Genomic DNA, 26,868 nt, shown 5'->3' with positions numbered 1-26,868 from the left:
CGTGGGCCCCTTAATGGCAAACTGCGCCTACGCCGCGGGTTGATCGGCCCGGCACTGTACTATCTTTGGGATTTTTTCTTACACGCGGACACGATAGTGGGAAAAGTAGCCCTCAACAGCTTCGTTGCAAAAGTGTCTTTTGAGATGCCTAAACTCGAGCCGCGAATACTTGACGAAGCAACGCGCCAGTGGTACCAAGAAGGCAACGGAAGAATTAAAGATCCAGCGGATCAGTTCGACTTCAGAGCGCGGACACAGGTACGAAAGAGCTAAGATTAATCTTCTAGCTCAATCTTTAATCTCGACGAGCATGCATTCACGCTCGCGTGAGCACACCTCACGGGTAATACGAATGCTATACGGTAAAGCGCACGCGTTCACCATGCAGCGCTCAAAGCGGACACCCAAGACGAGCACATGCAGAACGCTTGTGACGACGGAGAGCCTCGCGGAATGCAAATCCGCTCCGCAGTGCCTGCACGAAGAAGGATTCCATCGGGAGCACGCATGGCGCACTGACTCGACTCGTCCCGTAAGCTTACGGAATCAGCGGTGCGGGGCATTACCGCTCCCCAAGGATGCCGTCTACTGAATAAATCTGCCTGCCGAAGAAAAGGCGCTTATAGAGCGGTGGCCAGCGCTGCTGAGGCGGCTGTGTCAATTTGTGCCAACCGAAGGACACTTTTTTGTGTGCGTGGCAAAATATATTCATTCCTTCTAGTTTGCAGAATTTTGGTCCCACGAATTATTCCGGAAGTTATGATTGGACCGAAGACGTCAAGCATGGAGCTGGAGAATAAGGGATTGACCATGGCGAGCTTCGGCCTGATGAAGGTCGGAGGCAACGAGGTTCTGCCTTCAGCACGCGGCCTTCATGTTGAGCATCTCGCGGAAGTACGGCACTACTGAGCTAAATGGAACCTCACTAGAGCTATATATAGTTGGTTGTTTGTGACGGTCGTGCAGAGGTCGGTCTTCAGAATTTCTTGCCAGAGTTGGAATAAAAATTATGCTGGGCACTCGTCGCCTCGCGTCGCCGCGTAGGTGGCGACTAAAGCTGGAACCGCATGGCGCGATTCTTGACGCGTAGGGGAGGGGCCCTGGTGCCGTTTAGACGAACGCGCCCACGCATTGGCCCACGAAAACCGCGTCGCCTCGTGATGCCGTTGGGAGTTGAACAGAACGCGTCGCGTCGCGTGGCCGCGCCCGCATCCACCAATGACAGTGTAGCGCGATGTCACGTCACGCTATACATTGCGCGTTAGTTTCCTTAACGCCACAACAAGGTGTTGTCTTCCGCGCATCTTGTCGGAGCGGCTCAGCGGAACGCCCGGCAAACGCCGCGCGGCCGGCGCGCACCTGCCGTACTCATGCGGTTGCCGACGCATCAGCAGTGGCGAGGGCATTCGCCGAGCGTCGCGTTTTCGCGAGCGAAAAACACGCCATGCGGTTACAGCTCAAGGGATGGCATAGCGCTCTACGGGGCAAAGTCTTGCAATGGAGAGGACGACGACGACGGCTGTGTTAGCAAGGCTCTTGACAACGACGAGAGTAGAGAGAACTTTAACGACAAGAGCAACAACTAAGCGACTTCTACTTTATTTTCCAGGCCGACTGGAGATACGTACTTGCAAAAAGCGCGTCCTTCAAAGGAAGGGCAGGGTGCGCTGCTTCCATGAGCGCGTGCAGGTCACACGAATTCATAGCCTGCGTGCGATAGTATTAGCCACGTGGTATCAGCGTTGCAGCTTCTCGGTGGGCAGTGAGAAGGCACAAGCACAGCATCCCAAAGGAACGTGAACGCGGGGAAGCCAAGGATCACGAACACGGTTGCGACGCTTGTGCAGAGCATCCTTATAACTTTGATCACTACAAGCACAACAGAGGCTGCTGCAGTTGCACTCGTATACGTACACGCGGCTGGAGAGCCCAGCTCATCTTGAATCTTTCACATCATTAATCAGCCTGTAATTTGCTAGATACCAGCGGTTGAGGTTTCTGTGGCATCGAGAAGGGGTACTTTACTTTGTCGATGAGGATTATCGTCGATGACAAAACAAAGGACCATGGTTTTAATACTCTTGCCTATGACACTCAAGCCAAGAGTCATACAGGTATATATTGGATATCGAACGGAGGTGCATTCTGACCTAAAAACGGGATATTAGGTTCGCACGAATTGTACAGGCGCCTCAGCAGTGGCTGACATGAAAGAGCTGTCGTGACAACATGACCATGATATGACTTTAAAAAAAGTAGGGTATTACAAGTTTCACGAGCAGCGATGACTAAGGGTCGTGATGTTTCTTAAGATAATGGATAGCAGATATTGGACGCTGAGGGAGCAACTCTAAAGTCAAAGCTGGGGTCGAACGCATGGCTTCGTCTCTGCCGTCACCAGACTCGGCGGGTGACGACTCGAACAAGCTCTTAACTTCGAATGCATCCTTCCTACCCACTCATACACATCCTCACCATGGAGTAGTGGGAGATACCTCTTCGTGGTGGGACCCCTGAGGCACGGCGGGCGATCATCCACCGGGCCAAGACCATAGCCGAAGACATCATAGGTACCCTGAACTAAGGACTCCATCCCTATACCCCCTTCCCCAAAGTTAAATAAAGTTTTCATCATCATCATCATTGAACGCATCACGCGTGATAACCTTCGATAAGCTACAAACCTCATAAACAAATCCAAGTTACTCAACGCGAACGCGGTCGGTGTTTTCTTGACGGCGCTCCCGTACTCCGACTCGTCCGCACAATGCCCAACTGCTAGTTTGTGGCGTTGCACTACTACCATCAGGAGTTTTCTGAAGAAGTGGCAAAATGTAATGGGGTGAAAAGACACTATGTGCCGGGGCTTACAGAAGGGCGAGAAATAGGAAGCTGCGAAGAGTAGAACAGTGAGAACGGGCGTGAAGATTGAATAAGCCTGGCACACCGCGCGACGTTCCCGTTACAATTTATACACATCCAAAAGCGATCGCGCTTTGTCTGCGGTATACTGCCCGCTCTGGCTCCAGCCTTTCCCTACGTGGCCCCGTCGGTGGCGGCTGCGTCCCCAAGCACCGAGAAAAAGAACAAAAGGCGCATCCGATTGGTCCGATCGATTTTGTTCGCAACGCGGCGACGCCGTGTGCAAGCGGAGCACCCCGTCCCTCGGAGATGAGAGCCGCCGTCGGTGCCACTCGCACCAGGTCCCCGTGGGAGAACCTAGGGCGCGCGCCGTGGCTCTGGCAGAAAGGCGAGGGCGCCGAAGGGCGGAAGAAAACACAAGTGGGCGCCTCTCTTCCTGCGCGACGCTTCTTCTTCTCCTGTAGAACGAAAGAGACAAAAAGCCTCCGCGCGGCTCGAACAAAGAAACGGCCTATCTCGCACCCGTGGGGAAAAGTATTTTGCTGCCAGCTCGATCGCGAAGAGTGAACGGAACAGAGGCACAAAAGCAATTATAATAAAAGCTGCTAGATTGGGATAAAAACATCCAGGTTGCACGCAGGCCACAGTTGTGTTGGGACGGCGAGGTCAAAGAGATCTCGCTCGCCGAGTTACAGGTGCCAAGGGCAGCACAAGCGTCCATCAGCTTACTGCTTACTTCAGTAACGCTGATCGCAAGCTGCCCAACAAATCGGGAAGGGGCTGCAGTGGTTGATTGCATGTGGCTAATTACAGTTAAAAAGAGAGTTAAAGAATAAAAATTTGAAGTGTCGCATGAACACACACGCACACACACACACACACACGCACGCACGCACGCACGCACGCACGCACGCACGCACTCACGCACGCACTCACGCACGCACGCACGCACGCACGCACGCACGCACGCACGCACGCACGCATGCATGCACGCATATATGTATAGCTAGACTGGATAAATATCGCAGCACCCGGTAAATGCATATATGATATACAGGGTGTTCGAGTTATGATCCACCTAGTTTTATAAAAACACGGGTTATTCTACGCGTATACTCGCACGGTATTCTTCATATTTCGTAACTAAACACGTGATATGTACCTTGCTGGAAACACCTCATTTCGACGTGCCTTACGATCCTCTACAACAGCCCAATTGACACCTTTACAAATAGAACAACAATTAAAAAGTCAGATAGTTACTTTTAAATAAATAATTGGATATCACGGGACTAGAAAATTAGTGGCAGTTTCTCAACAAGACTCTACACAACACATATATGGTCTTTTTCACGTAGAATTTTTCGTGTTTTCTTTTTACTTCAATGCATGATAGTCGGGACACTCTCTTTAGCGCAAATAGGCGAAGAACTACATCCACTTAACTGGCAGCCTCTTTGGATGAATTTATTCCTGCAGATGATCCAGGTGCTAAGGTGAACACCTGCGGTCAAGTTAACCACTAATAGCGGCTATGAGATTTGCCACTTAGACACTGTTCCAAAGTACGTGCTGGAGATGGTATAGCTCTGGGGTACCACATAGGGGGCAGCGTGCCTTTGCACAGTCGAATAGACTGTGCAATGTGCGTTTGCTCGTGGAGTGATGCCGGTTCTTCGTATCAAACTGCGCTAGCGCGTCCTTCGAGCATTCTATGTTTTGAGAGAAAGTACCAGAATTTACAAGAAAAAAATTGTTGCACACACAATTCGAACTCATGATGTGTAAAAAAAGAAGAACGATTGCAGAGTCACGACAGCCCGCCTGTTTACGTATACTGCTACAGCGAGCTGAGTTCATGACTTCAGAGCAGCATCAAGTCGGCGGCTCTGCATACTTGGTCTTGCATAGAAACATCATGGGCACCAGCTGGCCGTGATGTTTTCAGAATAATTCCGGCGCAGTAGACGTTCTGTGGCAACGAGTCTCTCAGCGAAACTGCAAGAACAGCGCCCACAACAGCAGCTAGCCATTTACATAGCCTCTACAAAACGACTTCGGCAGAATCGAGGGTTTATATGAAGCAAGATAACAAGGTCAAGGAAGTGTCGCAGTGATTCAATGACTTTGCCATAGAAATCTGCCACTTCTATGCCTAAGGCTTTGCCAACGCGAAATTCTCAATTGACGGCAACGCAGTGTCAGGGAACGGAGTTTTGCATACCTGCTATTAGATTTTAAGATGAAATCACATGCTTATCACATGTTTATCTGGCTTATCTGATAAGTTTAACAGGCTTATCAGATGTGCAGCGTTTTTATGATTGCGTGGAGTGACGGTCACTAACGGCCTCCGCTGTCCTGCGATATGTGTTACTTGTGCATGTGTTTGTGCGTACCTTCATGGGGGACAGAGAAAGCGAGGCTGTGTCGAGGCTCAAGGGGGACTGCAGAACAGTTAACTTACAATGTACGCTTTAAATTCCAAAAAGGTTAACCGATGCAGCCTCTTTTCTCTCTCTCTGCTCATCTTAAGCTCGAGTTTTAGCGTACAGCGCATAGCAGCAAACGCAAGAATTTAGCGTTTTGCGTGATACACACTGCGCATTCTCAGTAGGTGAACGATGTCGGGGATTTTGCTTAACATTCACATGGCTTGCGTACAGGGCAGCAAGGCAACACCCATCGAATTAACTGCAGTCTGCTTCGGATCTATCGAGTCGCCGTCATGCACTGTTTGACCCATTCGTTCCCAATTGCGTATCTGCCAACTTGGGGACCACGAAATTCTGGAGATTCACCGAGTGGCGGATGACGCAGCCAAAAAAAAGGAAATAAAAAATAATAGTAATAATAAAACACAACAAGAAGGAAGGGAAAAAGAACTACTGTGTGTGCGTGTGTGCGTGTGTGTGCGTGTGCGTGTGTGCATGTGTGCGTGTGTGTGTGTGTGTGTGTGTGTGTGCGTACTGCGTGCGTGCGTGCGTGCGTGCGTGCGTGTGTGTGTGTGTGTGTGTGTGTGTGTGTGTGTGTGTGTGTGTGTGTGTGTGTGTGTGTGTGTGTGTGTGTGTGTGTGTGTGTGTGTGTGTGTGTGATGGGAGGCACGGCAATGTCAGAAACAGCTCTTAATGGCTGTAATGGCTTGTACTGTGACCGGAGGCGGAGTGTGCGCGGGCGTATAATCAGGAACGTGTACTTGGTCCAGTTATAGTCTCATATATGGGGGCACCCAAGGTGGGCAAAAGAAGGGCTCAAATCGTCACAACGACGTCACAATGATTAAGATCGCGTTATATCATTTACGAACAGGGACAGTGGCCTCTATCCACTGTTAATATGCTTCACCGATGAAGCTTGCTTCACTAGCAAGCTTCACCGCACAACGACTTTGTAATGCGGCGAAGATGACTTAAGGAAATCGGCTATAATGCAACGCATGTTAGACCACCTCGTGCACACCGCACACAAATGGCTTAAAATATGATCGGCTGGCTACCTAGCGCATAATGGCAATTACGATGCCGCTGGGCTGCATGACGCGGTTTTCTTTTCTTCTTTTCTTTTTTGCTTTCTTTCTTTTCACGGTGGGGTTGGGGCAGTTTTGCGGGAGAGTTATGGTGATGTCAGTATAGTCGACAGGATTGGCCGGAATGCGGGAGAATTGACATGTAAGCAAATAGTGCTTGTATTTACTTTTGATATGTGTCATGATGCTTCGACAGCGAAGCATTATAAATAAGTGCGTTCCTGAGATGCCGCGGTGGCTTAGCGGCCTATGGAGTTGCCTTGCTAAGCACGAGGTCACGGGATCAAATACCGGCCTCGGCGGACCGCGTTTCGATAGAGGTGAAATGCAAAAACGCCCATGTCCCGTGTACTGGGTGCATCATAAAGACGGCGTGGTGGCCAAAATTAATCCGGATTCCTTACTACGTTGTTCCTCGCAATGAAATTGTGATTTTGGCACGTAAAATCCCAGAATTCGATTTTTAGCTTCTAACACTTTAAAAGAAAGTGTTAGAAGCTAAAAATCGAATTCTGGGATTTTACGTGCCAAAATCACAATTTCATTGCGAGGAACGACGCAGAAAGCCTATATAATTCAATCGCATAACGCCACTACACATGAATTATTTGCCAAGGCGGGCATCATTTGCAAGAAAAACGAAAGCACTTAATTGCATATTTTACCTAATTACGCCAATTAAACTTTTAATGGTATACTTTACTGTACACGTTTATATTGTAAAGTTGAAAGGGATCGCCATGAAAGTCGAGTTACGGCTTTCAACATTTCAATATGGCCATGTAGAACGAAATACCCAACCGGGGTCAAATCATTCGGTCAATTTACCTGACAACGCATGCGGCACACGAAGCGCGCGCCTCTCTCCGTCCAGCACCTGTGTGGCCTAAAAAAAAAGACGTCTAAAATGAAGCTGCCGCCGCACTGGTGACGAGTCTGGTGACGGAGCCGATTCCGATCGGCGCTCTGCTTGTGCGACTCCCCGTTTCTTGCAAATGATGTCCGCCTGAGCAGGTAATTTCTTTGCAGTGAAGAAAATAATTCTTTTATACAGCGTGAGGAGAATAAAACTGTAAATGAAACGTACAAAAGGTGACTCGTCAATTTTATAAGCCTGACGAAATTCGAAAAGCTTTCCGTTAGTAAAGTGCTCTTTGCAATTGGCCGGTCGCCTTCGCTTATAATACGTGCAACATCACGACTGACTGACATCTGGGGTTAGGAACTATAGCTCAAGTGATTTTTTGTGAATACGGTTCCTGGAACACACAATGCGTTTTCAAACTCTATGACCTTTGGTTAGGCCAAGAACAACGGCCCTTCTCTTCTATACACGGCCACCGCTGTTCTTCCTTGCTAAGAATAATAATAATATCGACAAACGAGCTTCAATTATCCGAGTGGCTCCGCATAGTCACGAAAATTTCCTCTGGCAGGTTTAGAACGGGACGTCAGGACGGGAACTGTGTGCGCATAAGCACTGACCGGACAGTGTTGGGTACCCGCAGACACAGAAAAGCAGCGGTGAACGCCATCTTACAAAAGCCAGAAAAAGCGTCATCATGTTACCAAGATTTAATTCATTTTATTCGGGTTGATGTCCGGAATTGGACCCGATAATCCTATAAGCGGAGAAAAAAATAAAGAAGAGCGAAATGAGTCCTATAGGAAATGGAGGAATATGTAAATTAACGACGACACAAGCCGCCGTTCTATACACCATTATTTCAAAAGGCTTGCTTCAGACGAACGCGACCGTAACACATTTCCTTTTGCTTCCTTTCTTCCCCTCCCCCCTCCTTTTTTTTTATGAAGCGAACTCGGAAGGATAAAAAATAAGTATAGAAGAATCCTAAGCAAAAAGCTGCTGGCGCCGCTCTGAGAGAAGGGGTCGTACGTGGCTGCCGCTGCCGACGCAGACGGCACGTCGGCGGGCCGTGAATAATAAATGCATAGAAAGTCGAGTGTCGAAACCGATTGCGATGGCGAACCCAATTAAATCAGTGCGCCTGGTCACGCAACTTATAAAAGGCGCAAGGAAATTTGACGAGGAACCGCGCGGCACTGAGTCGATAAAAAGAACACCGCGGCCGAGAGCGCTTGCGTTGCAACATTCTGCACGCGCTGCATCGCGCAACTTTGCTCGCTGCTCCGCGCTGTTCTCTGTTTCCACGTTAATGTATGGGAAGGTGAACGGAGGCCACGGTGATATGATGGTACAGTTCATAGGGAAAACAGGGACTCCGGTCAGAAGACAACGCCATCTTGCCCTCCCGCCGAGTGATATACTTATTACCGGCGCCCTGTCTACGGCGAAAGGGGTCGATGCGCGTTGCGCCGTCGGGTTATAGGTCCATTCACTTCGCCTACAATGCGCAAACTAGATCAGGTGTTTCGCCTCGCTGTTCGGTTCACCGGTGCAACAGTGCATGGTCTGCCATGTCGTCGTTCATTTCAGCTGCAGGTGCAGGCTTCGCGCGGTAAGAGTTCACAGCATTCCGCGAACTCGCGGGAGATGCCGCGCAGGGCCGGTTCTGCACACCCACGGGGCTGGCACTGAACCGCAATGATTCCGATGTGCAGGGCGAATCGAGTGGACCTCACGACGGCCGCGACTCCGTGAATGGCCGTTGTTCTGCTATGAACCCAGCGGGGCGCTTTCTACTTCTTGCAAAGCCGATTTCAACGGCGACCAATTTTAACACAGCGACTGTGCATAACGACGTAAAATGCTGACTTCGATTGCCAAGCGTATCCAAATATTCGTGGCACGAATGCTCCTCGAAAGCGGTGAGGTAGTTTCAGGCATTAAATTGGGGGTTGCACTCCTTTTGATGCCATCAAACGCCTGGCTAGCAAATAGAAATAAATCAATAGATGTACGTGAACGAAGTGCTCCGAGGAGCTTGATGCTTTGGTGATCACAGTATATATGCGCATTGCTACTTAGGTCGTGCGCGTGGTAAAGAGCGACCGCTGCCAGGCACGTAATTGAGCCTTAGGTTCACGGTTTCGGGAAGGCCGCACAATTTCCTATACCTCAATTAATGCGCTTACCTCCGATACGCACTCTCAGTGCGCGATAAAATAGACAGAGCCTCTTCTGACAACAGCTCAGTCGCTGAGTTGCGTGCAGCGTTCAAGCAGGCCGCAGTATCGCAGTCGCACACGGTTTGAGCGATGCCAACTGCTTCAGGCTGCGGTCTTAAGTGATGCGCTGTATACGCTGTAGGCGCAAGGAAGGGTAATGCAAGTTTGTCCCATAGTTTTAACGCCAAGAATTATATCGAAGTAACGACTGGACTGGAAGCAAAAACTGGCCTTTTGGACGGCAGCTCCGATTATGACAGCCTCAGTTCCATGAGAGTGAAATGAGAAGCCGTTGCTGTATCGCAACTGCAAATTATCTTAAAACATTTTGCTACGACGTATGTAGCATAGGTAGACCTATGTTTCTTTGGAATGCTGTATCCAGGACCACGATAATTTATTTCGTTCGGTTTAAGTTAGAGGCTGAAATGAGCGCCACGGGGCCACAAGGCAGGTTTTTATATATTTTCTTTAGTTTTAGTGTAGTTTTCAGTAAATTCTTTCCGTGTTTATACAAAATTCCCTAAATGATTTCTGAATAGCCTATCGAGCGGTTACTTCCGCTTCCCTTTTATTCAAAACACGTAAAATTCAGCTACATTTCAACATGTCGCAGCATGTGGGGCGATGACTATTTCTTGAAGAGATAAGATATTTATGGGGTGTTGACGAGGGTGCTGAAAAAGAAACGAAACGGAGCATAAAAAAAAAACTAAGTGTACAATCGACGATCCCAAGACAGTGATTTCCCAATGCATGACCTCACTTCCTACTCCCATGGGCTTTCATTTTCGGGGACACGACGCGGGCACACGTCGGTGTTGATGGAACGCTGTTGGTTGGGGGCGCAGAAACGCGAGCTCGTCGCTCTATCAGTTTCGAACCTGTGCCCTCCCTGGAGGCCTGGCAACACCCGCTAGCCCGCAGCGCTTTCATGGTGACAGCAGGGCGCGGATGAGTGGCATCGATCTGTACGAACAGCCACAGTTTCTCTCCGAGACGGCCCGAGGACTCGCGAGCGCGACCGATTCGGTTCAAGCAGGAGAAGAAAAAAAAGCAGCCCCTTAGTTCCAGCCATTCCGATGCAAATGGAAGCCTGTCCGTTCCTCTAGTTCGCAGTTTAAGTGACATCGTTACACTGGTTACGTGAGTTTTACAGAAGCCTTATTAAAAAAACTGGTACTGTATACCAGAGCAATACATCAAATTTGTCCGCTTTGGACGTCCTAACTTATGCATGGTCGCAGTATCGCAATATCTTTACTGATTGCGGAGTTGATCGATTCCTTCGTTTATGGGGTTTAACGTCCCAAAGCAACACTACGGCCGTGAGAGACGCCGTTGTGTGGGATTCTCGATTAATTTTGACTGAAGCTTGTGGTACACGTATGTAAATGTAAGCACGCGAGGGTTGTTTGTACGTTGCCCCCTTCGACATGTGGTCGCCGTGGCCGGTAATCGAACCCGTGACCGAGTGATCGGCAGTGGAACTCCCATTGCCACTGAGTCACCTCTCCAGGTGTTTATGGAGGTCTGAGCTTCGTACTTCCTAAAGAACATCCGATTTCCTTCAATATTTTGCAGAAAAATTACAGCACTAAATCACGAACCGGTTCCCGACAGTATAGAGCACCTTAGTTTCGTTTGCCCTCTCTTCATTCTCAGACTGAAATCACTGCAGCCTGCCATGACGACTGCAGGGCCCATGTTCACAAAAGGTTATTTCGCTGAAATGGTCCGCAACAAGAGCAGATGCTAGCCAATCATAATGTCGGACATATTATTAGCGAAGGCGGAGCGGGCCAATGGCCGATAATACTTAAGAACGAAAGGCTTTGTGATTTCGGCTCCTGACAATGCTCGTTGCCATGTCGGCTTATCAGGCTGGACGACGCGCTTTTAAGGAGAGTTTCGCAGCGGCTTTCGTACAGCGACGCGTCGGTGAAGGCTGACGTGCGGCGGCGTGGTCGGTATCAAAGAGCAATCGAAGAACTGCCAACAACGCGCAGCCTGCGTCGGAGCACTGACTTTGCTTTGAAACGTCAGTATCAATTATCATTAAATAAACGTCGTCTTGCGTCCACCTCAGACGAATAGTTAATAAGTTCGCGTAGTTTGATCAGCAATCCGTAACTTTTGTTTCTCGCGCCGTGTTCCACCAGTTCCACGTTGGCGATCAGCTAGGAGGGGGGCCGAAAATCGACATTCAATTCTGGACGTTTTGGTCACGTGTTGGCTAAGATCAATTTTAGTTTCTTATTAGTACGTTCGCGCCGTGCAGCATTTTTTAGACGATTTTAAGAAAACACAGGTGCAGCGGTGGAGTAGAGGTAGAACACCCGCCTCGGGTGCAAGAGGACCGTGGTTCGAATCCCGGTGCCGTGCAATTTTCCACCGGATTAAAAATAAAATCCGCGTGTTGATAAAATTGCATAAACAGGCCTGGAGTACTGATCCCGGTGACCAGAACCGGTAACGCACTCCCTCACCAGAGCAGGATTGGCCACCCTGGTGCAGTACTTGCCCACAACCTCTTATACGAATACAACAATCAGACCCCAGCAGCTACGAAGCAACTGATCATGGTGGCGGCCACCTCTGAATGCGAAATCAGCTTACTGACGTCGTCAACTTCGACAATGAATATCTCAGAAATGCTCTGGCAGTATCAAACAAAACGGAGTCGTCTTGGAATAGATCGTTTTCACTTTCTAATGTAAACATATGCCCTAATCTCGGTGCTTAAAAAAAGCTAATGATCAATTTCTTATAATTGTGTGTTTGCTGACTTCATTTATTCGCGAAAATTGTCTCTGCCGAGAGAGAGAAAATAAAAAGAACGCAGGGACGTTCGCAAGAACTACCAGCAGAAGGAGCATTTGCATAGCTATCGAAACTTTAGCATTAAAATTAGTGATAGTTTAACTTTGAAGTATTCTTGCGTGGCTTGCTTCTGAACTTTGCTGTTGCTGACACCTCTGACATTCGTGATCTCGTTCTGCTAGCAGCGCTAAATCTTCCCCCTAAGCCAGTATGGGCTCGACAGCTAGACCATGTTGGAACGCCACTTTTATAAGCTACTTCATTAAACCGCATCCGAGCTAAAAACCGATCGATGCGACTGAAATCGGCGTCGCTTGCTCGTGTGTCGCCGCGTCGACGTCGCTTGCCGGGGAAACCACACTCGAGCAAGTGCTGCATAGCGACACGACCAGACAGCGCGATACGCTTGGTCATGTGCTTTATTTTGAGACTGTTCAGTGGTGCACCACACGACACAAGATGCATGGGCGACGAAACAGTACTGGCTGCGCGGCTGCACAGGCTGCGCTGACCGAGAAGAAGACGTGCTCCTCTGCAACGCACGAAGGAGAAATGATGGCGTAGAAGTGCCGCTATCCGATTGGCTTGTCGCTCAAGGCGCTTTCGGGATCTTTGTTACCGGGCGTGGAGAATGCTATCACGTGACCGAACTCGGGGCGATGAGCAACGCTGCTGACACTGAGCGATCGCGTCGCGTGACTGTCCATCCCTTGCTCGTCGCCGTCGCGTAGCCGTGTCGCTGCACAAGATCTTTGGTAAATGGCATTTAGTTTTAAACTTTTATTTTTCCTTTATATGGTGCGAAGCGCGTTATCGCGTCATCGGGAGATAAGAGGCAGTATCCCTCTTATTGATATCGCTTTCACGGATACTTTCATTATCGCGCGAATCAGTGGAGCGACGAGTGTAAGTGATAGCCCCGAAAATGATCAACCTAGAATGCAGCCCCGGTACCTTTCAACGCCTGTCCTGTGGCTTCGGTACACTCAAACGGCTCCAGCATCATCGCTGTTTAACTCTGTGACAGCAATCAAAAAAGCAAACATAGAAGTGTATAGCCATGCCTCTCTCCACATAACCTACGTGCACTGAAAAGATCCTGTCGAAGGTCCCAAATCAACGAAATTTACCATTGCGCTTCTGAACGAGGACATGATATAATCTTTCAGTGCCTGCCGGGACATTGGGCCATCGTTGGTAATCACCTCGTCGATGACGCAGCCCGACGTGCCCAGGCTGGAGAGCCGACACTCCTTATACCTTTATCGAGAGCAGACGCTGCAAGAGAGCTTCGCAGTCTCGCTCGTATCATCACGTTGAGTTACTGGCGTACACCGCAGAATCACTGAAACTGAAATTAGCACCAAACATTTCGCGACATGATGCAACACTGCTGTGCCAGCCGTGGGTAGGAGTAGCATTCACTAACTCCTACAATATCTTATTGCAATGGCATGTTCATCGATGTGCGCTTAGTGCAAGTGTGGAGAGACCATCTGTCAGCTCCTTTGCCACTGTTCTCGCTTCAATAACCAGCGTCAGACTCTCCAATGTGCTTTCAATAGATTGGCCGATAGGCCACTTACAAAAGCAAAGGTCTTAGGAACCTGGCCTTGCAGTTCATTAGCCCAGCCATTTTTTATTTCTGCTGTAACGGCATCGCAGAATGTAAACGAAAAAAAAAAGTATACATGGTGCTGTTGACCCACAGTGTCCACCTTTTTCATTCTTCGTTTACTGCCTAGGGCTCCATTACACCATAGAGTGTCTTACAATTACTGGAGGGAACTGTGACGCTGCGATCGTTCAGCCACCATGGAAGTGATGGTATAGTACATGAATTTGCCTGATCTTCGTGCTTGTATTCAGACATTTTGGCGGCTTCGTTTATTACACTTTATTTCTCATCACTGCCTAAATTTCAAAGCAATCTACTATACTTTATTAGTGGCATGAGCATCGAGTGACACTCCTGTTTTTTGCGCAGCACTTTTGGTTCACCCCCTGAGACGACCGGGGACAAAATTCATTATAGATATTATATGAGAGCCTACTTTTAGTTACACGTTGAGTTACTGAAGTGTCTGGAATAATTATAATTAATTAGAAATCACTGATTACCGCGCACCAAGCACATAATTGTAGACGTTAGAGACCCGCCACGTTAGCACGACTTTAGCGAATTCCTGGAAACCAGGAAGTAGAAAGCGGAAGTAATGACATCACTAATGACGTCACACACAAGAAGGTGGCGTGATATTTAACCGGCTAATTATTAGAAAACAATCTCCTGACATAGACTGAACATCTGCCTAGCAGGGCGGACGTGACGTCACTCCTACCTCTCTCTCGCTTCTCCTCTGCCAGCGCGCACTTGCTCGCTCGCTCGCTTACTCCCTCGCCACATCTGCGCGCGCGCGGTCGTTAAATGCTCTGACGTCAGCACCGGAGAGGGCGAGTAAGCTGCTCTTCGTGCTCCACTCGCCAGGTGGCGCGCGCTGCGCTTCTCCTCCCTCGCTCCTCGCCGGCATATCGTGCCAGGGGAAAGAAGCTTGCTCACTTAACCTGACGAACACCAACGCCGAGGCGCGAGTGCCCCTAAGAGACACCTAAGCCAAATATTAGGTCGCCTACCATATTTTTTAATCCAGAAGGTAATGAGAGTCTGCAAACACGCATAATTGCTGCTGATTGCACTGGTTCCTCCAGTCCATGCGCCCGTGACATAATGGTTTAAATATCGGGCTTCTGTGCTGGAAGTCCTGTGCTCGAATCCTGCCGTCGGACTACTTTAGTAATGTTTGTTTGACCATTTATCCAAGAGCCTGTACAGGAGTACGTTTTTCTAGGTCAATTACTCACGGGAGACCCTGATTATCAAATGGAAATTTACAGAAGAATAAAAATGGGTTGGGGTGCATACGGCAGGCATTACCAAATCCTAACTGGGAGCCTACCAACTGTCGTTGAAAAGAAAAGCGTACAATTATTGCATTCTACTGGTGCTAACAAATGGGGCAGAAACCTGGAGGTTAACAAAGAAGTTCAAGAACAAGTTGAGGACCGCGCAAAGAGCCAAGCAACGAAAAAAAGTCGCAGTTTCGCCCGAGAGGCGAAGCATCGATTGCGATAGCAAATTAGTACACAGCTAAGCGACGTAAGGACAGTAGTCTTATCGGCCGTATAAACTTGTATACATTCGCTTACTAACTAAATTACAAAGCATGCTGTCACGCACGCACAAGCAAACATGAACACATGTCACTCGGTAATAGCGGACACTCGCTGTCAAGACGCTGGAGTGAGGAAGCGCGGAAGCAGCAGCGAGCGAATTGACCTTCGTGCTGCCTCTCGCTTCAACGCGAACTGACCGGCGAAAACACACCGCACACGAAGCTATCAACTCTCGGCGCGCACTCTGTCCCATCGCAGATCGCTTACAAAGTAAGGCCCGCGCGGCCTCGCCATACACAGCAGCCGCCGAAGTAGGACGCCCCCTCCCCACGGTGTCTTCCGTGCGAAGGAAGACTGCACGCTTCCTTTCCACTTCTGTCCCTTCTGTCCCATCGGCTCATCATCGCACCCTTCACTCGCACATACAACATTCGGCGTACGGCGACGATGTTGTCGACCTTGGACCTTATACGGAACATCATGGCGACGGCGACTGCGACGGCACAAATACGCCTGGAGTGTCCATATAATCGTTCTCGCAATAAAATATTAGGCCTAATATTAAGAGACAGGAAGACAGCGCGATCAGGGAGCAAACGGGGTAGCCGATATTCAAAATGGCATTAAGGGAAAAAAGGTGGATCTGGGCAGGCCATGCAATGCGTCGGGTCAATGACTGGTGGACCATTAAATTGCAGAATAGGTGTTAAGGGAAGTGCAGTCGAGGACGGCAGAAAACTAGGTGGGGGGATGAGATTAAGAAGGTTGCAGGCGCAAGTTGGAATCAGCTAGTGCAAGAAAGTGGTAATTGTAGACCGCAGAGAGAGGCCTTCGACCTGCAGTGAACATAAAAAATAGGATGGTGATGAATTATTTACCACGCAGCCGTACTTTCTTAAAAAGACATCCCTTGGCAAAGTCACGAAGCCGTTTCAAGCCAGAAGGATGAAGTTTATGTACTGCCCATCATTTGGACCATGCTAGCTGAACCGCCACCTATTGCAGCTCCCGTAGACACTAGCAACACTTCCCTCTAGTAATTGTATGAAACTTTATGCATTATACCGGAACTGAACCAATACCCCATCTTTTAGTATACTTCAGAACGTAATTTTTGTTTGGAACCGTTTCGGTGAGAGGAAGATGGGAGGAAAGCCTGGCATCTGACAACTTAGGAACACAAAGATCGTGAAATTTTAGAATCGAATCAAGTACGAATACACCAGAAAAACAACCTTCGAATATCGTATCGAACATCGATATTTTCTTATTTGTAAACAAAGTGAGACAAAAAGCTTGTGTGGAGGGGTCTTGTAAAAGATCAGCCCATGGTACCGTATACCTCCAGCTACAATGGCAGGCGCGACGTGCTGTCACGAGCGCATCGCAAGGCCGGCGCTGTGTACTGTACAAGGAACTGAGCACACTGTCTGAGTATGCTGCTCAGGGTTGCATCCTTGCTTGTATACTTGACGCGACCCGCCGTGGTTTCTCTGGCTTTGGCGTTGCGCTGCTAAGCACGAAGTCGCGGGATCAAATCCCGGTTGCGGCGGCCGCATTTCGATGGGCGGTGAAATTCAAAAACGCTCGTGGTACCGTGCCTTGGGAGCACGTTAAAGAACTCTAGGTGGTCAAACTTAATCCGGAATCCCCAACTAAGTTGTGTCGCGTAATCGTATCGTGGTTTTGGCCCGAATAACCCCAGAATTGAAATTAATTAAGGACTTGACCTGCCCCCCTTCGGCCAGTCCACAAACAAGCTCGTACGCAGGAGTGTTCGCGGATCGCGCGTTCGAGCACGTCTTTGCTCTGTCATGTGGGGCGTGCGTGCCCTGTGCTTTCGCCAGAGGCTGGACACTCGTACGTCAAAATAATCCTTGGCAAGTGGCCTCGCGAAGCGACAGCTCCTAGATAACAGAAGGCTTCTGCGCTGTGATTGTGACTTTGAATGAAGGCCGACGCTCGCATCGAAAACCATGCTTCCGGATAAAAATAAAAAGAACCGCGCTTCTGGAAAAAAAGAAAAGTGATCGAGCTAGGCCTCGTCAACGTCACCCACTGAAGTGTTGCTGGCCTCCGCGCATGTTGTACAGCTCTACGCGCGCAGGGCCCCTGTACCGCGAGACCACTCGTGTAGTAGGGTGCATAGCATAACGTTTCGTGCTAAACATAAGACTGTATATATTGCCTTAATACCACGTATCTGCAAAGAAACGTATCGTGCTCAAGGCAGCTGCCTCAGCTTGGCGGGATAAGGCTCATTTACACTTCAACGTTCGACGCGCTCGGCGCCGGCTATCCAAAAATAGAAATGCTGGCAGTGCTTACAGGCCTCCGACAGCGCGACGCGTCCTCATCCGATACCGAGCTTTGAGCCCACCTTCTTTGGCATTAGAGGCAACCGAGCTCAGCTGGCTCAGCGAGGAACAAGCCGGCTTAGTGCAATCCCGCTACGCTCCTCATGTGACCAAGCGGAAGGCGAAGCGGCGTCCCCTTTAGATGACCTGCTGTTTAGTGGCAGTACTAGTGACAGGCCAGCTGTGTAACCACTGTGTTCAACCGGTACCTCTTGGTTGGTTTAACTTCTTTGCCTTTCCATTCATTCGTTCGTTCATCTCTCTCCCTCTTATGAAGGAAAGAAAGTTCGGAAGGGGACGTTCAGGCAGACGTTTACGCACGCTGTTTTATGGACACACACCACGCGGGCGTGTGGTGTGTGTTTCTTTTTCTACGTCCTTTGTGTTTTTAGCGCTCTAAGTTTTTTATTATAATGAATAAACGGCATCAGAAGAGATTGGTTTGCGAAGGCAAGAGGCGTGTAGTCACACACCGTGCTAGATTTTGTTTCTCTATCTCGTTTCTCCATGAGTTATCTGAACCACATACCCTTCTGCTCCGGCGAAGCATGTCGAATGTGAGCGCGGCGGGCTGCAACATTCCAGAGGCATTATTACTTACCATCTTTGTCCCGATGGTTCCCTTCTTCTCACCACCTTTACTAGAAGGAACGCCTTAGAAGCGCTCTGGCACAATTAAACCGTATCGAAGCTACAGTTTTCTACGGGCAGTGGCTTTTTGTCTGCGCTGCAAGCGCTGTCAATGCATAGATGCATTTACGACAGCTTCAGTGCTGCACCGGACAAACGTGTAACTACGCTCTACTTCTTTTCGCGTAAGTGATTGCAATCGCATCGTCAGCATCATCATCAGCATCAGCAGCAGCAGCAGCAGCCTATTTATGTCCACTGGAGGACGAAGGCCTCTCCCTGCGATCTTCCATTACCCCTGTCCTGCGCCAACCGATTTTAACTAGCACTCGCGAATTTACCAATTTCATCGCCCCACCTAGTCTCCTGCCGTCCTCGACTGCGCTTCCCTTCTCTTGGCACCCATTTTGCAATCCTACTGGTCAACCGGTTATATAACCTGCGCATTACATGACCTGCCCAGCTCCATTTTTTCTCTTAACGTCAATTAGAATATCGGCTATAACCGTTTGGTCTCTGATACAAACCGCTATCTTTCTGTCTTTTTGCGTTATGCCTAAGATTCTTCATTCCATCGCTCTTTGCGTGGTCTTAACTTGTTCTCCAGCTTCTTGGTCAGTCTCCAAGTCTCTGCTCCATATGTCAGCACCGGTAAAATGCACTGATTGTACACCTTCCTTTTGAATGATAATGGTAAGCTTCCAGTCAGGAGCTGACAATGTCTGCCGTATGCGCTCCAACCCATTTTTATTCTTCTGTGAATTTCCTTCCCAGGGTCAGGGTTCCCAGTGATTAATTGGCCTAGGTAAACACACTCCTTGACCGACTCTAGAGGTTGGCTGGCGATCCTTAAGCTCTTGTTCCCTTGCCCGGATATTCATGATTACCTTTGTCTATTTATCTTGACAGGGGAGCAGGTATTCCCCTGTCAAGTATGCAACGACTAGCCTAAGCCGCCACAGTGTTCCATTTATCTACTTTACCTCTCAGTAAAACAGGAAAATGGTGGCCTTCGTTTTCAGTGACACGGAGTAAGGACATTTGTATTTTGGGAACAGTTCAGGAACTATTCTTATTTATGTATTTATGTTATGTGCGTGCATATGTGCGCACGTGTGTTTCTGAGTTTGTTCAAAGATCAAGTTCAAGGGATGCGATGTAATATGCAGCAGCACAACATGACACAAGGACACACGTACGAAATGTATTCAAAAGGTGGTCGTTTATTTTATCGTATGTTTTGTACATCCAACTAAGTTCTGTTTACAAATGCATCTATTTTTCACGCGCCCCTTCGTCCGGCATCTGAGTGCCGTTCGCAAACCCGGCCAGAATGGAAAGTGGCCTTCCAGCGCGAGTACCGCAAAACAAAGAAAAGTTATGAAGAGGCTTTTATCCGACCGCTTCCCCTCCCAGTGCTGCGCTCTTCCGCTCTCTGTCGCTCATCGCCAGACACGGGCTTGCTTTCAACCGAGCGAGGGTTTTGGAGTGCTTGACCCCATGTTTCCTTTCGGCTCCGACGCGGCGAAAGCAGCGGCACAAGCCCCTCCCAATCGCCGCTGCGAGCGTCTCCCCGACCTCCCGCACGGACTGCCCAGATACGTGCACGCGTATATTCTGCAAACGTTCCGAAGGCGGCGCCATAGCTCGTAAGCCGCATTTTCCGAAGCGATTCCGTTCCAGCATCTGCATATACGCTGTTTTTGTCCTCTCCACTTTCTTCTTTAGCTTACTTCTCGAGGAGGCATAATCAATGAAGGAAGCGAAAACCGGAATGGGGGAAGAGTTGCGCAGTGGCTTTACGCGTTTACGTTCTGGAATGATTGATGGAGAAGTACCGGCGTGCTTTTCAAAGACGTGCCATTTTTCTTCTGAACGTTTTCCTTCATTTTCCGCCCTTTCTCGCCCCATTTATTTCTGAGACATTCAAATGCTCAGGTTTCGTCGCAGCTTCTGAGAAGGCAAACAAAGAAGATAGCTCAATGCTTGCGGCGCGGGCTTGCGGCGCGATATATAGCGAACGCTGTGAGATGCCGACCTCCGGCTCGTAAAAATTTCAGCCTCCTAATCTGCAGACACGTGCGCCCGCCTCGTGGTGACAGTTGTGGCAGGCGCGTCCACGTGATGTGTACACATATCGCGCACACATTCGATGTCCCCCCTCCAGGCGCTGAAGGTGCGCCGTGGCATGAAGGAGCGTCGCGTTATTCGACAGAGAGGTGCCGCGCCGTCAGGCACTACATCATGTATCACGCGCGTGGTACGCGAGTGACAGTGAGAGAGGGGCTCGGGACGCAAGCCGCGCCCAAGCGTTGGGGCACGCCAACCGCGGGGTGTGCAAAATGTGGAGGACGCTTAAGCTTCGCCTTTCAAAGTGGAACGCGATAACATTCAAAGATCCCTAATTGCTTTTCACGCTTCCGGGCAACTGCAGCTTGTACGTAACCGTGATGTTTACCAGGAATCTCTGGCGGCGAAATTTATGCACGAAGGCGAGCTTTCTGGTAGAAACACGGCATCTTGCATAGGCCGCTCTTCTGTTAATGTTTCGGACGTATCGTATTTCAGTCTGAGAAGATTTAACCTAAAAGGCATGCGCTGTTGGTGTTTTGTTTCATGGCATTTGTTTGTGGGCTGCCATTCTCAAAATTCCGAGGAATAACTTTGTAAATAACGTAAGACAAGGCGTGAGCAACTTTAGTGATAGAAGAACACCTTTAATGCCGTATAGAATATGTGTGGTTCGGTATGATTTTCTCGGCTACAGACGCCGACGCCGACACTGTATTTTTTGCCACACGGGGCCCTTATCACTATCGCGTTGAAAGAACCTAAAGCGAGCTCAAAAAAGCGCGAAGTGCCTACAGTGGAGCTTGCGTCCCCTAACGCTTGGGTGCTGCTTGCGTGCCCTAATTTAAAGGTCACTATTGCACCAGAGACACGCACCGTTATCACCCGCGAAAGTGACACTGATCGTGCACTTTGGTTCAACGTTTGCTCTATTTGTCTGATTGCAGATAACAGTAGGTAAGAACAGACGTCCTAATTGATTGTAGCAATGTTACGATGAAATAAGACGAGCATCTGTCAAAGAACACAGGAACCGCTTTGTTCCCTGAAAGACGCATGTCGTTCATGTCGTTCATGAGCACAAATTCCGCAGCAAACTTCGAACAGCAGAGATTGAAAACCAACGCACTGTCTTTTCAGCGACTTTGCTTTTGCTCATTTTGTCTGCTTCCGGAATCACAGGGAATAAACTTCTTCAAAGCAAGTACCCGACTAGTATAGGGTGTCTTGATCTGCCTCCAAGAAGGCGGAGCAAATACTAAATAATTCCTTTTCTGCATGCATCTTTTAAAAACCTCACGTCACCCCATCCAACAGGACATTTAAAGCTTTTTTTCGCTGACACATTTATTTTTCGGAGAACACGACGCAACACACGTAAAATCATAGAACGAGCCCAAATTTGTAAACTTTACGAATAACTTGGGCCTGCCAATACAGCATTTTAGTTTGGCGAGCTCCTCAGACAACGTTGGCTTCGCGCGACGACAGAATTACATTATTATTATTTTGCACAGAACACTTTTTCTTCCAAGAATTCTTGCAAATTGCTTTTGATCTCAACTTCCTTTTTCGCAATGATGACTTTTGCTCGGAACGAAAGAAATGAAGCCAAAGAACGTTTCTCTTTTGAAAAGAAAAGTATTTTCTTAATCCAAACGTTTCTATGCAACCCCCTATGAACAAGGCCGATATATACCTTGGACATATCCGATACTTGCAGGCGCAGCTGCCCTCTTATTGAATTGAGCTGATCTGGAGGCACATTAGGATGCCTTTCTGTAAATATTTGAATGTGATTTAAATTGTGCTTGATTTATAAGGGTGGTTTTACCCGCAAGTGTTTTTGGGGTCATCATTAAGAATGCCTAATGTGCAGTCTGAATATGTCCTCGCCATTTACGCTGCCAATACATACTTACAAAAATCTTTTCCGATAGCAAAGGAAAAATATTTTTGGAATTTCTGTTTTGATAAGAAATCCAAATTGCATGTAACGAGAAGTAATATTAGACGATAACTGATGCTTGTATTTATGAGTTCTGAAGTTTTCCCATGTCTTTAGCGTTGCTTGTGTTCAGTATTGTTCTGCTTTAAAGCCTGGCACCTGCAATGAACGCCAACAGCTTGCCCTTGGAACTTACGCAAGGCTGTCCATGAATGGGGGGGGGGGGGGTGAAAAGCTTTAGCGAGGATGCCAACCAAAAACAGCGGTAACACTGTAGAGCAACTCATGTGTGAAGCAATGAACATGGAAAAAAAAAGCTGGGCCCCATGTGCAAATTCACACCTCGGGCTTTGGCATGCACTTAAACACATGAAAGCATTTAGGGTTACTGTTTTCTCTCAGGAAATATTCCTTTATGGCCCTTCAAGAGAACGAACCCCGAGCCAAAGCTTTTGCAGTTGTGAAGATTGCCAGCGGGACAAAACGCAGCACCGTCGGTACCGTAGGAACGCGCTGGAGGAATGTGTCCAGCGTAGATGGCTTTACACTGAGTGCAAGTTTACTCGTTCGCGGAAGGTTGAGTGCTTGCTGTACGGTCAGCTAGTATAGCAATTAGCGAGTGCGCAAGCTTTAGTGAGAGGCTAAAACAGTTAAACGGACACACATAATCAACAAGGTGGAATGTCGGAGCGTACCGCACCGGCGATCTGCACAGCCCGCGACCCCATTCCTTTATTCCTAGCATTGTTCCACGCTGGAAAGATAGAGAAGTCACAGTTGGTTGCTGGGTGTGTTTGACGGCGCATTATTTACATAAGCTACTTCCCTCCGTTTGCAATGAACTTGCACCCATTCCCACTGTCGAAGAGCCATATCGTTCGCTGTCTGACGACAAAAAGGAAATGCTGGCGTGACTAGGCTTGACAAACGGCTGGTTTTGGAGTTCTAGAAGCTTGTTGCAAGACACGCATGAATACAGTTTTGAAAGTAAGCCTAATTACGGCCTAATATTTAAGTATGGCGTCCACCAAAATATTTTATATGATGAGGATGTATATATTTTATTTAATTTCGCGACAGTCATGCCGCATGCCCAGCGTTGTGGCATAGGCAATGCCATAGCCGCGATTGAGAACAGAACGCAACATGTCAAGATTGGTCGTTTTTCTAGTTGGTACAGATCGAAGAGAGAGCATGTACAGGCAACTGGAGGAAAATAGAAGTGCTGCAAGTCGACCTCGTAGGAGCACTCACACTGGCAGGCGGTTAGCGCAGCTGATTACGAAGGACAAAGCAACATGTCAAGTTGCTTGGTTAGTATTTAACACACACACACGCACGCACATGTTGCAGGTGTATGGAAAAAAAAGTTCATCCCCATTGACAATATATCCTGGCCTCTGTAATTCCATTGTTCTCAGAACTCAGGATTACATATGGCAAAGAACACGGAGCATTAAAGTGGCGCACGTTGTCTCCGTGTGCGGATGACGCGAAGGCAAGGACGCGTCCAGACCGCTGCGACTCTCGCACCAATGTGCAACCACGCAATAAACTAAGCTCACTGGCTTACGTCCTCCGCTTCTGCCGAAGTCAGGAGCTAATAAGACAAATAATGGAGCGCGATTTTTCTTTCCCTAGCCTTTCGTAAGCGGCGCCACAGTGTCAACCGGTGACCTCGCTAAAGCCAGCGGTTGCACACATTTCAGGCCACGGTGGCTTTTGGGCTCACTCGCCGCCTGCGCACGTTTCGAGGAATGGGGGAGGGGTAGAGAGAGGAAAAAAAATACGCACCCTGTTCTCGCCTCGCTTGCTTTGCGAACAGCGCAGCGGCATCGGGAGCGAACGGCCGTGTTCGAAAGCAAACAGCGAGCGCCTTGTTCGCGCTACGCGGAGAAAAACAATGATGTGCGCATTGAAGCGGGGAGGTTCAGCGAGTGGAAATACAAAGTAACGGAAACGGCAAATACAAGGAGCGGCCAGCACCTGTTGCAGCGCAGAAGTGGGCGATGTGTATGTATTGCGGATCGAGAACACTCTCTTTACGCACGCACGCTTGCTCGCACTGCGAAGAAGGGTACTCTGAGAGCGCGGGCTGTTCCAGCTACAAAGTGCCAAGAACAGTGCTCGTAACCGCGCTCGAAAAACTGGACAATCGCCCCTTTACAGAGGAGAAGGCTCTAGGACACTGGTCCAGACGGGCTTCAGCACTCAAGGCCTTAAAGGCTTTGCTGAAGTATCTAAGGACTTGCGAATTGTGCGATCGCCTTTGAGTGTTGTACCGCGTAGTATCGCGGTACTGCGTGAATTCCCTTAATTTTTTTTTCTCCTCTTCTTCTTCTTTCTCCTTTTATTCCCTTTACCCCTTTCCCCAGCACAGGGTAGCCAGCCAGTACTTACACTGGCTAACCTCCCTGTCTTTCCTCCTCTTTGTCTCTCTCTCTCTCTCTCTCTGAGAGCGCGGATGTTTTAGAATCCGCGTGCCTACAAAATAGCGTCAGCAATGGAAGAGGCCGTACTGAGGGGCCGACGTACAGTTGTCGCTGCTCGTGAGACGAAAAACACGAAGACGCGGCAGATTTGCGCAAACACCAGATTTGTTCGTGATTACGATTGCACTTTGATCGCTTGGATAAGAAAAAAATTGCGCGGTGTTAGGGCCCCTGCAAAGGTAGCAACTTTCATTCCGGTTTCAGTACCTTCGAAATGACATACGGGCATCAGGTGCTGCGTATGTTGGCGTCTTCCATAATGACTGCTTGCCAGGCGATAAAAACACGGAGGTTGTTGGCGAATTAAGTTGCGCACAAAAGGAATAACATTCTGCTTTTGTTTCCATGTTTTTTTCTTTTTTGGTGTTGGAAAGAATGCAAAAATAACTCCCATTGCGCAGCGCGCTAAGGCGAGAACATCTTCCCCGACAGGCGGCCCGGCGTTCGTAAAAACGCCCACGCTGCATGCAGAAAAATAAAAGGTAATTGAATTCGTCATGCTGCTCTGTGCACCTTAATATTTGCATTCGCTGGCAGCACCTCCTCATTTTCCATTATAGATGAATGACAGGATTTGTCGCTGTTCCCTGCGAGGCTTAGCTGCGATCCGTGGGAGACAGCGACAGAGAGCACAAGCGCGGTTTCAAACGCGTTTCCCCTGCTTGAACTCGACCGGGCAAGCCTGGTTGGCGCTGGACGCGAGCGCGCATACATTGACAACTGCCAGGAAACGGTGGCTCGGCGAGACAATGTTGGAGCCCGTTTCAGCAGTTACAAAACACGTGCCCGAACTGTCAAATCTACGCTGCTACCAGTCGACGCAATGACCTTTCCTGTATAAACAGCGCGTGCTCAATGACCCCTCTAGTGACAGCGGGGGGCTTCTTAAACGCTGGGCGTCTTTTTCCGTTTCCTGTTTACTGCGATAGAATCGCCAAGAATGCATAGGGAGCAGCGCGCCGCCTTCCACGCGAAGCGTTGTGCGGAGAAGGACAGTGCTTGTCTTTTGAGCACACAGCCGGAACGCGGCCGCTTGCAGGCGGTCTCGAGCTGCAAGCGCGGCATTTTCGCCGCTCGCCGGCAAAGCGGGCCGGCGCGCGACGGCCTGGCCGTTCTGGCGCTCCCGGCGCGCGCCGGCGTCGCTCGCAGCCCAGGCGGCGGCGGCGACGGGAGCATCGCATCCTCGCTCGCCGGGCGGCGCGTCGGTGTTGGCGCTCTCACCTGGAACCAGGGCGGCAAGCAGCATCAGCAGCGGCGGCAGAAGCAGCCCGGTCATAGTGGAGCTTGGCCCGCTAGGTGCTCTGCAGCATGAATGGGACCGAACGCGCCGGCAGCCCCGGGTCATCTCTCGCGCAGGCGCGCAGCCGACGCCAACACGGCCGTGACGTCACGCGGCGCGGGAGGTTGGCGTTCCGGGAGGAAGAGCGCTTCCGGGCCCAGGGTTCCGCCGCCACCGGACGTCGATGCGCGCGACGCCAGCGACGCGGTCGCTCTGGCGGCCGGCCCCGACCACCCGCCAGCGAAGCTCGCTTGAATTGTTCTGGCGAGCGAGGCAGTGTCAATCGTGCACAGCAGGCTCATTCCATCCAGTTGCTTTATAATGAATGAAGCGTTTAAACACAAACGAAGCGCTTTACTCACTTGATATTCCTTCCTTGCTTGTGTTCGTTCTCGATTCTTTTAATCCATTCGTTTTGCCCAGCTCAGCAGTGCCAGGCTTTGCGCATCTCACTTAGGAACCTGGCTGGCTGCCGGGCACCCACTGCTTGCGTCGGCAAATTCTCTGCAGGCCGGAGCTCCACGTGAAATCGACAGCGCGCGAGTGGCAAGGACTCTTTATGCATTGTGAGAAGCGCATTAAAAATATTTCAGCCATAAAATGTTCAAAGCCAACCG

At 49.4% G+C, this 26,868-nt stretch overlaps 1 protein-coding gene across 1 annotated transcript in view; it reads right to left on the bottom strand.

Moving 5' to 3' along the window:
* LOC135901636 (uncharacterized) overlaps positions 1-26,530 on the bottom strand; it is a 101,892-nt gene extending 75,362 nt beyond the window's left edge. The window contains exon 1 of the mRNA XM_065431493.1: positions 26,194-26,530. Within this exon, the coding sequence (XP_065287565.1) occupies positions 26,194-26,317 (124 nt within the window). The 5' untranslated portion in view covers positions 26,318-26,530. The remainder of the gene's footprint in view (positions 1-26,193) is intronic.
* Positions 26,531-26,868: the final 338 nt, after the last annotated feature.

The sequence above is a fragment of the Dermacentor albipictus genome, chromosome 1 (genome assembly GCF_038994185.2).
Source record: "Dermacentor albipictus isolate Rhodes 1998 colony chromosome 1, USDA_Dalb.pri_finalv2, whole genome shotgun sequence".
Classification (NCBI taxonomy): Eukaryota; Metazoa; Arthropoda; class Arachnida; order Ixodida; family Ixodidae; genus Dermacentor; species Dermacentor albipictus.
The sequence above is the reverse complement of the archived record's forward strand: the minus strand, read 5'-3'. Positions and strand labels throughout refer to the sequence as shown.